Source organism: Lactuca sativa, chromosome 1, assembly GCF_002870075.4.
Source record: "Lactuca sativa cultivar Salinas chromosome 1, Lsat_Salinas_v11, whole genome shotgun sequence".
Taxonomy (NCBI): Eukaryota; Viridiplantae; Streptophyta; class Magnoliopsida; order Asterales; family Asteraceae; genus Lactuca; species Lactuca sativa.
The window spans coordinates 92,597,533-92,614,351 of NC_056623.2; the positions used below are offsets into that span (position 1 = coordinate 92,597,533).

The 16,819-nt window shown below is 34.7% G+C and overlaps 2 protein-coding genes across 2 annotated transcripts; one reads left to right on the forward strand and one right to left on the reverse strand.

Annotated features, from left to right (window-relative positions):
* Positions 1 to 27: 27 nt before the first annotated feature.
* LOC111915909 (uncharacterized) lies at positions 28 to 5,316 on the reverse strand. The gene is made up of 22 exons (XM_023911548.3): positions 4,698 to 5,316; positions 4,524 to 4,585; positions 4,133 to 4,270; positions 3,792 to 4,049; positions 3,508 to 3,696; positions 3,368 to 3,433; positions 3,146 to 3,256; positions 2,993 to 3,054; positions 2,869 to 2,913; positions 2,711 to 2,784; positions 2,471 to 2,538; positions 2,281 to 2,349; positions 2,063 to 2,163; positions 1,901 to 1,982; positions 1,735 to 1,813; positions 1,561 to 1,648; positions 1,314 to 1,467; positions 1,046 to 1,243; positions 892 to 951; positions 527 to 786; positions 343 to 445; positions 28 to 232 (listed from the first exon to the last, which is right to left on the reverse strand). The coding sequence occupies exons 1-22, from the start codon at positions 5,221 to 5,223 to the stop codon at positions 179 to 181; spliced, it is 2,847 nt and encodes a 948-aa protein (XP_023767316.1). The 5' UTR covers positions 5,224 to 5,316; the 3' UTR covers positions 28 to 178.
* A 9,266-nt stretch (positions 5,317 to 14,582) lies between these two features.
* On the forward strand, positions 14,583 to 16,576 carry LOC111915879 (putative vesicle-associated membrane protein 726). The gene is made up of 5 exons (XM_023911507.3): positions 14,583 to 15,176; positions 15,613 to 15,754; positions 15,840 to 15,960; positions 16,052 to 16,114; positions 16,192 to 16,576. The coding sequence occupies exons 1-5, from the start codon at positions 14,987 to 14,989 to the stop codon at positions 16,336 to 16,338; spliced, it is 663 nt and encodes a 220-aa protein (XP_023767275.1). The 5' UTR covers positions 14,583 to 14,986; the 3' UTR covers positions 16,339 to 16,576.
* The last annotated feature ends 243 nt before the right edge of the window (positions 16,577 to 16,819 follow it).

The following is a 16,819-nucleotide window of genomic DNA, read 5'->3' on the forward strand; positions in this document are numbered from 1 at the left end:
TGATGGAGTTATATGTTTTAATGTTGGTTTATTTTGGAGGGAAATGTTTTTGGTAGTTATGTTATAATGACCTAATATTTAAGTAATTCATGTATAATTTAATGTTGAGAAAAGTGCATCAAGAATAATATTACACTAAAAAGCCGAAATACAAACAAAAACAACATTACATGACACGTCATAAAAAAAATTCATGCATGCGGACTGGCCTTTTAACTGCATTAGTGAATCCCTGCATTCATGCAACAACACATATAAAGATAATATAAAATTAGTGTTACACATTTAATAAATTAATTATTTTATAAAATTTGAATTTTTCATAATATTTAAGTTACCTACCTCATTAAACTTGAATAACACCGGACGTGAATCCCTCTCAGATGTTGCCACTTTTTTCACAGTTTCGGTCAGCTGAGAACCATTCACGCTCACTTTCTTAAACCTGGTTTGCAAATTAATAATTAATAATTTCACTATAAGCCACAAACAAAACAAAAAATATAAAATATTTGGATTAAATTACCTTTCAAAGAAATTGAAAGAGCTTGATTTCTTCTTTGTAGTAGTAGAAGTCTCAGATGATTTTGGTACTACAGTGATAATAGGAGTATGTTTTTCTTGCTGTGTGGGAGTGGGACCCGATGGATTCTTTACTTTGGTGGCATTTTTGTCATTTTCCACAACACGATTAGGTTTACTAAATTTCTCTTTCACAATTTCTTTCCCATCATCTCCATGCATTGATCTGTTGATGCTACTTTGTAGTATCTTTTGGTTTTCAACCTATTATAGCAACATAGATTAACCATATGATGTTAGGGGCAATTTAGTCTTTTTCACATACAAGTCAAGTGGGTGGTTTTGTAACTTGTAACTCGTATTGCTTACCTCATGGCATAGAAGCTGCTTAACAGCTAAGCCAAGAATGAAGTAATTACTACTGCACCCCTGCAAGCAGATTATTATAAATTAGAAATTATATATATAATTTCAATTTAGATTTTATTATAAAAAAAAAAAAATCAAAAGTCAAAACCCTAACCTCAAAGTTTACAAAGTCAGCAATTGGGGGATCAAAAGAAAGAACTGGAGTGTCCTTGTCTGTAGCAACTTCAAATTTAAGTTTATTAGGTAAAGGATCGATTTTTTTGTTCTTGTATGTTATGGCATATGACACCATGGTATTAACCAGATGAGCCATTTCTTTTTTTTCTTTTTCTGATAATAAATGCAAAGCCACCTGATAATAAAAAAAATAACTTCAATACAAAGAAAGTATTAAAAAAAAGAATTGAGAAGAAATAAATTACCGGCTTTAAAGTTGGAGGTGATAAAATATGCAATAATGGGGAAACCAAATCTTCCACAAAAGATTTAGTGGATATGTGTCTTGAGATTGATGGAGATATTTTATTGTGCCACATGTGCAATGACTCCACTTTTTCTATGAGTGTCGTTCGATATCTGTAGTAAACAATGAATTAATTCAACCTTAAAAAACAAAAGCTAGTGTTTATTTAAAAAAAAAAGTATAAATCTTTAGTTTGATTGACATACCTATGAAAAGATTTTGGCCATTGAATATTAGGTTTTTCAACTTGAGATACCACACCATGTATAGAAATTGCAATAGCGGGTTGATAAGCTGCAAAAAGATAACATACTTGTGTTAGCTTTTATATAAAATCTACAATTTTATAAATGTTTGTACACAGAAAAAAGGTTAAATACCCATAAGAGACATTTTCTGTGTACGCATAATATATTGATGAAAGATATCAGAAACCTCAAGACTGTGTAAACACTTGACCTACATAATGGAAATTTGTTAAATTAATATGTCGAGTTACTTAATATATATATATATATATCCTTGGAATAAAAGTATAAAACTCACTGTTTTTTTCATCACAGGATCATGATAATTTAAATGGAGGATGTTCTCATGGATTCCATCTAATATTAAATCATAGTTGCCACTGAAAAGTCATCAGTTAAAGAAAATGATGTGGCAATTCTGGAAAAAGAGATTGTAATATTTTGAAATATTTTAATATACCAGTTAGAGATCAAGGAGTGAAGAGAGTCGAACTCGTTAAACATGCTTCTGGAACTTTCAATGGACTTTCTTGCCCCCTTTAATCTTCTCTTTTGGAAAACCTTTTGAATAAAAAAGGGTTAGATTCAAAAAAATAGCAATGTAATAGAAAGAAATGAAAATGGCATGTTATAATACACAAATAGATGAAAGTAAATTGTTATTTCTTGCATTCATACCTCCTTCCATACATCAAAAACACTTTTTGATGCATCCTTCCTACCAACCACTTGAGAACTGATATCCAACTACAAGAAAAGAAAAACAGTTCTTTTAAATTTAATTGAATAAAAAAAGTACAGACAGTTTGTCAATTCATAATAATTTCTATGCATAGAAATACACATAAACAAGCTGAATTCCACATACCACATTGAGCATTTCTTTCTTTTTGTTGAGGAACTGTAGAGTATTCAAGCATGATCTAATGTCACATTCTAAAAAAAAGAAAAGAAAAATTAGATATACAAATATAGATGAAGTGATAAGCGATAAGTGATAAGGGATAACCACTTTTTTATATTTTCATATAACTACAATAATACAATATCAAAGTTTATTATCGACATAAACAATATGTTGAGAGATACAATTTAGCAAATCACATACCAGTATATTCAGCCAATGCAGAAAGTGCAACAGAGCTTGTCCTCATAGCTTCTTTGTTGCATATATACTTAAGCCTAAATATTCAGTAATAAATCTGAGATTAGTTGCATTTTAAATTTTTAATACCATTTGATTACTGTGTCTATGTAAATAATCACCTGCTGACAATACGATTTACTGTTGGCTGAACAAATACAAGAACCCTGCAATTTTTCAAAACATGTTGTCAATAATTTAGTCTGAATAATACATGAAAAATCAACAAACTGAGATAAAACTTACTTTGCTACTTGACGCAATGGTCTCAAGGCAGGGGCATATAGGTCATTGCAAATGCAAATTATCTACATATGAAGACAACCCATGAGTATCAAATAAATGAGAAAGACTAAATCATGGAATAAACACATAACTACATAAGTAAATTGATCCTACAGGTCTTAAAAGTGGAGTGTCCTTTTTTTTCTTTTTTGAAGATGTTTTTCCTGATTGTTCTGTTTGAACAATATTTTCAACCCCACTATCAGATCTCTTATCACCAGCAACCTGCATTGATAATTGTAACTTGTGTGAAAAAATGAACAAATAAAGTGATATAAGAGAAGGTTAAAATGTGTATATTAGGTTAATAAAGAAAATTAGAAAAGCATGATTTACCATCTTTAAAATTACATCCACTGCCCCTTTACCATCACCAAGAGCTCCATCAATTTCATCAATTATCTACAACAAAAAAAGTTAAATTACATTCTTACCCAAAATAGAAAGTCATAATAGTATTGTGTGATGTAACCTACCAAACACTTTGGCCTTGAATCAGCCATGACAGAGTTCATCTGAACCACATCAAGAATTTTGGTTTCAATTGTTGATGATGACCTGTCATCACTAGCATTAATCTCCACCACACGATATCCACAGTGTTGAGCTGCCACATGTGCAAGTGTTGTTTTCCCAAGCCCTGGTGCACCACATAGTAGAAGGATCTGCAACAATTGTTGTATGAACATTGAACATATGGTATTGAAAAGCTCTAGCAACAGTGTATGAATTATGAAACAAGTTATAAAGTTTACTTTACCTTCTGTTCTGGTGGGCCAGAGTCCTTGATCTTCTTGTTATGAAGTTCTTGCATGCCATGATGATCATATTTGTCTTCTCTGAATGTTTCATTGTTAGATGTAGAATCTTTGTTCCACCCATTCAAATTCTTGCTGGAAACTTTCTTATGTTGAGAAACAGTGGAATGCCTTTTTAAAGCGGATAAAACATCGTCTGTTGTACTCTTGAGTTCAGATCCAAAAACAGAAGTGTCCCATTGTTTCAACCATAAAAGGACCTGGAATTAGGAAACTGGATAAGATTCAATAGTTTAAGATAATAATAAGGTTATAGCACAGTTTGGAAGGCATATATATGCACCTCTCTGTTGGTATGTTCATCACTGAGAAGCTCCATGAATGAATTAGGAGAATATTTATCCACCCAGAGTCGTTCATTTACCACAGGTGTTCCCACAAGATTTGCATCAACCTGACTAGACACGCTGGCTTGCAAAGCCTGAACACCACAGTAATAATGGTCAGTGTGTTATAACAATTGGAAAGGATTGAAAATTTTAGCCTAGGTAGTAACATTGTGATTCCATACATAACATGCTATTGTCTCTCTATCATCACAGAGATTGGATATGAAGGTCCTAAAGGAGGCAAATCAAGATAAAACTCATTGTGTTCCACTATGTAAGAAGTAGAGGGTGACTATGGTAAGAGATTATGGTGACCAGGTGATCATGACAACAGAGTACGCGTACCTTTTGAATAGCATCTTCTTCCGCCCTCTGCAATAGAACGCTTATAGGTTCCAGCATAAGGCCTGCGCAATTAATTCATCATGATTAAATGCACAATATCGTATACTTATACTACAATTACAGATAAGCATCCAAATTTAACAGTAGAAATTAGCCAAGTCAACAGTACTCTACCTTTGGATGGAGCTTTCACGTCCAACTTCTTGAGCTTGCCATCCTTCTCCTCCTTAACCAGCTTAGCATAAACCCTATCGCCATCAGGCGCCGTCACAGGCATAAAATCTCCTTCAATATCAGTTACATATCGCGAGATAAACGTTTCCTTCTCCTCCTCAACAATAACCACTGATTCTTCCTGAGGCGGCGGGGAGTACCGAAGCCAGTCATCATCAGCTTCAATTGCACTCGAATCATTAACTTTGCATCGCTTATCTTCCACCGAATCGTCAACATTGCTAGGGTCGAGTAAATTAGGGCTTAATGGGCGGAATCGCTTCTTCGGTTGTACTTTCTCCGGGATCGGTAAAGCAGGTTTAACGATGGGTTCCGGTTGTAGAGCTTCATATACTTCTTCAATGTATGATGCTTCTTCTTCGGGTAGTGGTGGTGGTTCGGGATCTTCGTCGAGATACTCTTCGTGGAGTTGCAAGTCGGCTTCGAGCCATTCGAGTTCGTCCGGCATCGGAATGTCCATTTCCATCTCCGATCTGAGCTCGGCGTGGATGAATCTGCGTTTGTGTGTCAAAGAGAGGGCGATGAGGGTCGAGTGAAAACGTATTGGCGGGAAAAGTAGAAAGACGCGGGGAAGGTATACAGTGAAACTCTTAAAATTACGCAACACCCCCCAAAGAATAAAGAGATTACATTTAGCCAATTTGTCTTGTATTTTGTCCACTTTAGCCCGCAATCAATTAGTTTGTCTATTTTATAAGATTTAGAAATATTCAATAAAATATCATATTATATATATATATATATATATATATATATATATATATATATATTAAAACAAAAGTAATATTATAGTTTTATGATTTTAGATTTTGGTAATAGTGTATAGTTTTATATTTTACACTTGAAGATAAAAGTTTGTCATTTTAAGCTTTAGTCACAAATGATGGAAAACTTTGGCCATAAAACTTATTTATTTGGCTATAAGACTTTTTTTTTCGCAATAAAACTTTCGGCATATTTGGTCACTATATATGCTTACGTTAACGCTTCCCACCCCATTACTTTGTTAAATATTCCTTTTTAACCCTTATACTTTGTAAAATGGTAGCTTTACCCCCATCAAATGTAAACACCGATATTTTCACCCATTTAGTTTTTGTATATTGGCATGTTTACAATAAGGGACACTATAATTTACGGAAGAGGTCTTTGTGCATAATTATATTTACAAGATGGTGTATATGTTTTATAAAATTACATAAATGCCCCTTATTAATAATAAATTTACAAAAGTTAGGTTTGATGCCTACATAGAATATTTTTTCACATAAATGATCCATATGTTTAAAATTTTACAAAAAATGATCCCTACCTAAGACAAAGTCAGCAAAGCAAGAATAATATCATCCTAGTATGCTAATTATATTTAACTTTTGGTATATTTTTGAAAAATAGCTAAAATCACCATTAAATTTTTGACCACTTCATAACATTGTTTCAAAAGATGTATTTCAATCATTGTGAGAATTTTGAATTATATGGATTTTATTATTGTTCTTCAACAAAAAAATAACAATAAAAAAAACTTAAAAATAATTAAAGAAAAATACTAGATTAGTATTTTAAATTTCAAAATCATTCATATATTTAGAAATTGTTTAACGTTTCTATCTCACTTTTTGGGGAATAAATCATATAAACAAGTCCTATAACTCAAAGTTTTTAATAACTTATAAAATCTCCATTAAAATAATGACTTGTCACTCGTTCGTACCCACCTTCGACTATACATAAGTACTATATTTTTTTCTGATAGATCACATAGATTTAAAGTTTTCAGCATCTTTCCAACATGGCTTTAACAAGACAAAACATAAATAAATAAATAAAATCATTGATATATATTTTTTTTCGTCCTATAAGTAATATAAACAGGAGAAAACGGGGTATAAATAGCCTCCTTTGCCCCGTCACCGCTCCCGAATTCGTAGATTTCCCCTGATCTTGAATTCCCTCGTTTCCTACCCCCAAATTTAAAGGTCGTCATCATTTCCTCTTAATCCCAGTTAACCTCGTTTGGCCTGATATTATCTGTTTAACCTTATTTATCTTATTTCTTCACTCTTTTGTTTTGTTTAACCTTACATATTACACTATTTATTCAAATACAAAACATACATTACAAATGGCTACTTTAAGTTTAATGTTTATTTTTACAAATAAAACAGTTAAACATATGGTAATTATATCGAAGGGGCGCGGGGGCGAGGAACTCCCCGTTCCCGGAAATTAAATCGGGGTAAAACTTGTCGTCGGACACTAAAACATTGTAAAAATACCCTCTCATATGAAAATGGGTCCCATATAGATCTTAATGTTCAACTTCAGTCATACATTTTTCATTTTCCACTCTAATGTTCTAGCGTACCAGCATGACGGGATAATGTCTTGTGACATTCCCATTTTCACGGCCAAAAAATACCGATTTTGTTTATGCTTTATAAAATCAGAGTACCTCTTTTAATAAAAATGTTGTTGAATTTGTTCCCCGAAAACATGATAAATAGGTTATCAAAGCATTTCCGAAGAAATTTATTTTTATTCATTTTCAAAACATTGGGATGTCATCGTCAATACATAAATATTAGCATAAACAGAACTTACATTTATTTACACTAGTAATTTACATCTCTTTTAAATCTCTCAGTGTAAAGTAGTTTCGTATCGACACCTGTGATACAAATAAGCTTGAATGGGTCAGGTTGGAAAACCTGGTGAGTACATATGGTTTTTCAACCCACGATAATATAATTATTATGTTTAAACAACAAACAATCAACCCAATTACCCATCCTCATTATCTTCCTCACTCTTAAGGGTTTACCCTAAGAGTCATCTATCATGCATTTGTTCATTCTGAAGTCCCTTGCTTCTAGGGTTTATAAGACAGACATTAAGTCCATAGCCGTCAATGCTCATTTGTAAAGCATTAAATCCATAGCTGCTAAAGTTCATTCACCGAGTACTAAATTCATAGCTACCAATGTTTATATAATAAGTACTACGTCCATAGCTACCAACGTTTATCTATCAGGTACTAGGTCCATAGCTACCAACGTTTATCCATCAGGTACTAAGTCTATAGCTACCAACGTTTACTCGATAGGCACTAAGTCCATAGATGTCAATGTTTACTCACATCATCTTTTATCTCTCATCCTTCGTCTACCCATGTTATACCCAACATATTTGTAGATATAAAATATGTATACAGTTTAAATCATTTAAAACATGGATAAAATCGTTCATCCAGCATATATAGCAAGTATACAGGTTATATGCACACATAACACGTAATTTATATAAAACACTTCATATTTATGTGTAAGATGAAAGTAACTATGCACTCACTTGATACGGTGGTGACTCGGTACTCGGACAACGCTTCGTAACTCTTAAAACAATTTTCCCTTGACAAAACCTAGTATCATTACAACTAGAGTTTACTCGAAGGTTCGACGAGACTAATTAATAGTCTAGCTATTATTACTATTATATAAGCGTTAAATAATACTTTTCACCCACTATGTACAGACAGGGGCCAGACATGGAACACCGGAGGGCAGGATCATTTTGGCATAAAGCACTTCTGAAATCCAGCAACCCAAGCGGCCTTCCAAACCAAATTCCTCGTACCGCGAGTGGTTAAAAAGATATTATAACGACACTTATATATCTCATAATAATAGCCCAAATATTTATTATAAGGTCCTAATAACATTACTATATTTAAATAAAAACCATATTTAAAATGGCGTAGGCGTATCTTACCTGCGAGGGAGTTTGGCTAGAAGTCGGGCTCTGCAGGGGCAGAACTTCCCAGCCGAAAGCTCTTCTTCTCGGATCCGTCGAGCGCTCCGAGGCTTTCTTATAGCGCTAGGGGAGTTTTGGGAGGTTTAGAGAGAGTGTAGAGAGAATAAATAATGGGAAAGGTGTGAAGAAAATGAGAGTGATATAGGTTCTATTTATAGGGTGAAATATAGCTGGACTTTGTGCCACATGTCACCATCTGGTGATAAGACTTGGGGAGAAAGCAATGGCCAATATTGTACCACGTCACCCATTTTCGCACAACACACTTCCAACTTCTAAAATCTGTAACTTTTGCATACGAGCTCCGTTTTTGACATTCTTTATATCCACGCGTGGGTAAAAATAAGATCTACAACTTTCATTATGACTATGTCAGCTAATTCTCGATTGATCTTAAATTTAATGGTAGGAGGAGATTATATTGTTATATGACCGCGAAAAAATGGTAACTCCTTCATACGGACTCCATTTTCTTCTGCCTTTTTTATTGTTGAGTTCCTATTAATGAGATCTTCAACTCTCATCTAGGTCACATAGGCTAAAAACCGCTCGATCTAAAATTCGAGTTTCGGGTCGTGCACTTCTATGCCAAATCTTAGAAAATTCATAACTTACTCATACGAAGTCAAATCTGGGCGTTCTTTTTATGGAGTGTAGCATCCGATTCCTGGTATGTATTTTATTCGAGTATATTTCTCATTTTGACCTGGGACTTGGCGAGTTGGTGGCCCAACTCGTCGAGTAGAAGCGGATTGGACATGGGAGTTAAATGAGCAACTTGATGAGTCGGCGTCCGGACTCGACGAGTCCACACTGTCTGGAAAAAACCCTAATCTAAGGGGTTTGCACCGTATTTAAACGTCTTATTGCAGCCTCCATTGTCCCTTATGCTCTCAGAACACCCCTTATCGAAACCCTAGCCGCTTTGAGTGATCTAAGGCCATTTTTTGTGCTTTTGGGTGGTTGTGAAGCTTGGAAGGAAGGAGGAAGCTTGGGAATTCGATTTGGAGCTTGTAGATCCAGATATCTTATTCCATTTTCAGCTCAATCAAGGTAAATGCCCCCTGTTTTGGTCTTTCTTTTGGTTGTTCATCTTTATGACTTAGATTTTGGGTGCATTTAGGGCTTTCTAAGCCATTTCCAGATTTGTGAAGCGATTCATGGAGCTCTACTTTCAGATCTGAGTTTTTGGAGGGGTCTCATGGCATAAAGGTGCCAACTTTATGTCCATGAGAGCTCCATGCACATTGTAGAGCACCTTTTATGGATTTTTGATCCAAAAACCCCATGCATGTGCACCAAGTTTGGAACTTTACGTATAAAATGGACATTAGGAGGCTAGATATATGGTTTTGACATGTTAAGACCCATTTAAATCGACTGCATGGTATTTGTCAAGGATGGACTCGCCGAGTTGTTCTTGGGATTCGCCGAGTTAAGGCATAATGACCACCGAATCCATTATACGAATGGACAAGTTGTTAGGGAGGGGAGTCCCGTAGATGTTTAGATGCGAAAAGGACCTGAGAACCATGGGACTCGACGAGTGTATGAACAGACTCGGCAAGTCCAAGGCAATCTCCCAATCTTCGAAGATAGACTCGACGAGTTGTTCATACAACTCGACGAGTCATAAACTGAACGTGTTCATATGAGGGAGATGAACTCGACGAGTTGTTCATACAACTTGGCGAGTCGGATGAAGGCTCATTCGGAGTTATTTTAGAAGGAGAACTCGTCGAGTCATTGCCAAACTCGACGAGTTGAGGCGTGAAGCAAGGCCAGACGAAAGGATAGGGACTCGACGAGTTGGCGGCCCAACTCGACGAGTCAGGTTAACTGGAAGTTGACTTTGACTTTGACTTGGACTTGGTCAAGGGTAAAATAATCATTTTACCCTAAGAGTAGATATCAAGTTCTGACTGAGTGTTTTGTGGGAATTATAGCCGGAGGATTTCTGGAGCAGTAGCATACAAAGAATTCTCGTGCAGATTATCAGCAGCTACTTGTACAAGGTGAGTTACCTTTCAGTAGTGGTGGGTCTACGGCCACAATGCTGACCCACCAGCAAGAGTTGTATGTTAGATGATTGTTTTTGTGATATTCATCTAGGTTTACTACTACCTGATATGTTATGTTCCGGTATAATATGATGTCATATGCCAGTACCAGGAGGGGAGATAGTCCCCAAGATTTTCGGTCGATAAGGCCGAACAGGGGTAGTCATACCCAGTCATACTAGATAGAATATAATTATGTGATATATGTTATGTGGTAGTAGTAGAGGAGTGAAATAATCCCCAATATCCGGTCGATAGGACCGAATGGGAGGCCATCAACCAAATATGTTAGGCAGTATCCGGTCGACATGACCGAAGGGGAGGCCAACACCCAGATATGCTAGGCAGTATTCGGTCGACAGGACCGAAGGGGTAGGTCGGGCACCCAAATATGCCTGACAGTATATGTATGTTATGTGGTATGATGGGGGAACTCACTAAGCTTCGTGCTTACAATTTTCAGTTTTGTTTTAGGTACCTCTTAAGCGAAGGGGAAGGAGCTGGCGCAGTAGCTGTACATCATACACGCACACGTTGGATTTCCGCATTATGAGATTCTTGGGATTGTACTCTTAAATTTTACTACTTTTATGATATGGTTTCCAGACATGAGATTATAGTTTTATGAAACGACATGACACAATAATGTTTTAAGACAAATGTTTCCTAAATTGTCATATTAAAATTGAAAATTTTGGACTCTAAATTTGGGATGTTACATGGATGCTCTCGGTTTAACATATTCTAAAAATTTTGTTTAGATAACTAAGGCCAAAAAGTCTTCTATCCTAAATTCATTATTTACGTCTCCCAGTGTCGTGTCGGTTTTACCGTAAAACTTCGACGGGCCATAACTTCTTTGTTATAACTCGGATTTTGGTGTTCTTTATATGTACGGAACCCTTGTAACATATATTATAACTTAGTTAAGATTAATCCTTCTAAATAATATTTCATCAAAAACTTATTTTTGATGTTTATTGTCTCTATATTGACTAGCCCAGATCTACGAGCATCATATGCCTAATCATAAATGATTATATAACAAAAATGTATAATCATATATAATTATAAGGTATAATCATATATGATTATACATGTTTATACATATATATCTAATCATAAATGATTACACATATATGTATGTTCACAAAATGACTAATCATATGTGATTATGGTGTTTGGTCGCAAATGAAGTGGTGGTGACAGATGTGACGATAGTAGAGGTAACGGAGGTAGCAATGATAAGGTCGGTTAGTAGAAGAGGTAGTAGTTGTGGTAGTCGCGATGGCGATTATGGTGTCTGGGGAAAATGGAACCGGTGGTACTCTATAATCATTTATAATTATAACTCTCCCGCCGTGTCAATACGCCAGAATGCTAGAGCGGCAAATGATTAATATGTAGTTGAGGTTAAATCTCAAGATCTCTATTTTTTCATAATCTCGATATATATATATATATATATAATATATATATATATATATATATATATATATATATATATATATAAAGGTTCAAATGAGATCAATTATGAAAAAAAGAACGCGAGAACAATTTTGAGACACATATTTCCTTTTGCCACAAAACCCTCCTACGCACCGACACGAATGAGGAATGTAATATTCATATGTGAATATAAAGGTAAATATATTATCACATATTTCAAATCTGTCACTTAAGCATTCTACCGTATCGAAACGATGGAACATATAATACTCATATATGAATAAATATATTCATATATAAGTATACAAGTATATTAATATATGAATAAGTTTGTGTCTATTCACAAGTGATTATTCATATATGAATATGTAGGTTATGGCGGAGGTGGTGGCAGTTGCAGTGGTGGTGTGGGTAGGTGTCAGAGATGTTGGCGACGATGACGAATATTCATATATATATATATATATATATATATATATATATATATATATATATATATATATATGTGTGTGTGTGTGTGTGTGTGTGTCTATTATCAAGTGATTATTTATATATGAATATGACGGTTGGTGGGCGAGGTGGTGACGGTGACAGGAGTAGTGGTGGTTGTGCTAATGGTGATTGAGGCGGCAGGGGTGGTAAATGTGAGAATATACTTACATTTATATTCACATATAAATATATAAGTTTATTCATACATGAATAAGTATGTGTCTATTCCAAAGTAATTATTCATATATGAATATGGCAATTGGTGGCGATGATGGGGTAATGGTGGTTGTGGTAGTGGTGGTTGTGGTGGAGGGGGTGGTAACACGAAAATATATTTACCTTTATATTCAATTATGTATATTACATTCTTCCTTCGCGCCATTACGCTAGAGGGTATGTGGCAAAAAGAAACATGTTGTCCAATGGTGGTTGCAGTGGTGGTGATTTATATTCACATATGAATATTACATTTATCCAGTGCGCCGGTATGCAGGAGGGTTTTGCGGCAAAAAGAAACATATGAACAATATTTGTTCTCGCGTTCTCAATTACATAATTGTATATGGCCCAAATTTGTTCCCGGTACGTGGGATGGCTTTGTAGCAAGAAAGCCTATATCAAGAGTTCCCGTATTATCATATATTACTACACATAACCCTACGACACTCAATTCGGCAATCACCAACATAATGTTACTCAAACCAACATACCACTACTCACTTATATCCTACCATGAAATGATATACATCGTAACACATAATATAGCGAGGAAACTCACCTGAGATAAGAAGTAAAAGCTCAACAGGAGTCACAACAACAGAACGAGTAACGAAAGCTACCTAACACCTAAATCAAAACTAACCTTTAGTCATTTAGCCATCTTACTCAAGGTTGAACAAAATTCAAACGGGTCAAAATTCAATGGTCAACAAAAGTCAACGGTCAACCAGGTCAATGACATCCACGCGCGTGGCAAGTTTTTGGCTGTGAAGTGGGCAAGTCCAGATAAAACAGTCGTGATGTAGTAAACCACCACACCATAAGCATTCCTTTTATCATGTCGTGGTCTCGGTTAGAATGCAATCTCTTCACTAAGAGCTTAATCCTTACAAATCAAAGCTCTTAACCTATAGTTATTCTTATTGACTTAATGGATAAAGTTTTCAACTTTATCCACTAAGACACCACCACAAAGCAAAATCTTGAACTAAGCCCAATAAGATTTCTAAAGGCTAAGTCTTTGTGCATGGGATCAAGAACTCCCAAACATGAACTCTTTTTCTTACTTAACAGAAGTCTATTGATCACAAGAGTGTCATGTTAAGCTCTAGAGTTCCGCAAACTCCAATAGCATCCAAGAAAGGGACCAGATCCAACCAAAAAGAGCATAAACTTGGATTTAAAAGAAAAAATGTCAAGGTACAAGCATTATACCTTAAAATACACATAAATCTAAAGGAGACGGTAGATTTGAGCTATATCCTTGATTTTATGCAATAATATGAAGTCCTTTCTTCATTAAGCTTCACACAATCCAAAGAACAAGCTCCAAAACTAAGTAAAGAAGCCCACAACCATGGGTGGAGGCTAGGGTTTCAAGATGGGAGGATATAGGCTAAAGAGAATGACATAATCTAAGAGTTAGTGTCTTCAAATATGGAAAAAACCATAGAATCCTAGGCTGATGCAACAACGATCACATTGTGGTCATCATCTCGCTATGCCGTGGTGATCTTCGAGCCGCGTTCTTTATTTATACATGTTAAAAAATTATTAAACCAACCCAACAAACTAAAATGAATTAAACGAACCATATAACATCTCTAATAGCTATATCCAGATTTTGACTCATGTTACAACCTAAACATAAATATCAGGTAAGATTATACTTGATGTCAAATTTAGCAACAAAAATGATTGATTAAATAAATTGACAAAAATAAAATACCAATTAACCCAAGTGAACAAAAAGTAAGAGAGCCAGTGGCATAATAATAGTAATTGTTATTTTTGTACAAATTAAAATACCAAATGAGTATTGACATAATGCATACGTCAGAAATTCAAAAGAACCCGCGTGACTGTTAAAACAGCTACATTTGTTTCTCTCTCACGCACAAACACGCAAAACACACATTCACCATCACCATTGAAAACGAACACCAATCGATCATAGATTTTCGGCCTTCCTTTATTCTTTCCAACAAATTATCTGTTCACATAGATGTGTTTTCTTCCATCCTCATTTCTTGAAATTTCATATGATTTCAAACCAACATAAGCCGACAGAATTTGAATTTTCCGAACGCATTATCAGCCATTTTGTCCTCGATTTGATCAATTTGATGTTTCTACAATCGGGGTTTCGAAAATTCTGAAAATTTTGGTTCGCATTAGGGTTTTGGAGAACAGGAAATGGGACAGAAATCCCTGATCTACAGCTTCGTTGCCAGAGGCACGGTGATCCTCGCTGAGTATACCGAATTCAAGGGGAACTTCTCAACCGTCGCCCAACAATGTCTTCAAAAGCTTCCTGCCAATCAGCCTCGGTTTACGTATAATTGCGATGGCCATACCTTCAATTACTACATCGATACTGAATTTAGTGAGTTATTTTCCTTTAATTTCGTCAATTTTTTGAGATTCTTACGTTGATTACAATCCGGCCTAGGGTTTTCTTCATCACCGTTTGAATTTCCTTTACGACCCTGTTCTTATAGCCTGTTGCATGACCAACTCCGTCGTTAAAAATCAATGACACATTGCTAATTAGAGGATACCATATTAATTGATTACAGCTTAATATATTTGCTTGCAATTTGCATATACTAGCTGTTGAATTCTAATATTTAAGACTTTGAATTTCCTCCAATCATGGATCGAGAATGTTGGAGGTTCAATTACCTTTTTTTTCCAGCAAGATGCATTGTAAATGACACCAATTGAAAAAGTATATTAAATCAAAAAGAAACATCCTCTAAAAAGGAGAAACCATTGAAATGGAAAATGTTGAAGACAAAGGATGTGTTTGGGTATTGCAGCATACTGTGTTGTTGCAGTGGAAGCTGCTGGAAGGACCCTTCCCATGGGCTTTTTGGAACGTGTGAAAGACGAATTTAACAAGAAATATGGAGGTGGAAAAGCTTCAACTGCTGCTGCCAAGAGTTTAAGCAAATCTTTTGGGTACTTAAAAAATACATAAATTTTAAGATTGGTGTTTGTTTTTAATATTATTTTCATGAATGTTATAACAATTGGTGGATTTTAGACCAAAAATGAAAGAGGAGATGGCATACTGTGTTGCTCATCCTGAAGAGATTGACAAGATTGCTAAGGTCAAAGCTCAGGTTGATGAAGTCAAAGGAGTTATGATGGGTAACATTGAAAAGGTATCTTATTTTATAATAAGACTTTTTCTCATTAAGACATTTTCTTCAATATTCTATAAGAAACTTTTGCATCTTGTGTGATGTTTTGTAGGTTCTTGATCGTGGAGAAAAGATTGAACTTCTGGTAGATAAAACTGACAATCTTCGCAATCAGGTTTGTATCACATGAACAACATTTTTTTATTATATTAATTGTTTATAAATTCAATTTCTTTTTGAATAAATGGTTAGGCGAATGATTTCAAGAAACAAGGAACGAAGATGAAAAGGAAGATGTGGATTCAGAACATGAAGATTAAGCTGATAGTTGTGGGGATTGTGATTGTTTTGATTCTGGTGGTTATTATGTCAATCTGCAATCAATTGAGGTGCTTTTGAAGCTCTTCTTTCTCCAAATGCTCAATCAATGAGTTTTTTTTGCATCTAAGATGCTTCATCTACATGTTGTTGTTTATAATACATTGGTCAAATTAAATGACTAAATAAACTTAGTATAAGATATATACCCAATGTTTGAAACTTTTTGTATATTGTAACAAACAAGTTAAGTGTACATTACTTATCACCTTTACTTGGTGTTCCTTTTAGGAGGAAAAGCGTAATTACAATTTACAAAGATATGGTACGAAATAGATTATCAATATTTTCATTTTGTTTAAACCGTGTTACTTGTAACATCTTAATTTTGAGCAATTTTAAATGTTAAGAAGTAAATAATAAAATAAAGTAATTAATGGATACAATAAATAATCGAGGTTAGAAAAGTAAAAACATGTTATAAATTAATTAGAGGATTAATATTAGTTTAAAACTACAAATTTACAATGAAGGACTAAAAGTGTCAATTTTGCAAAACTAG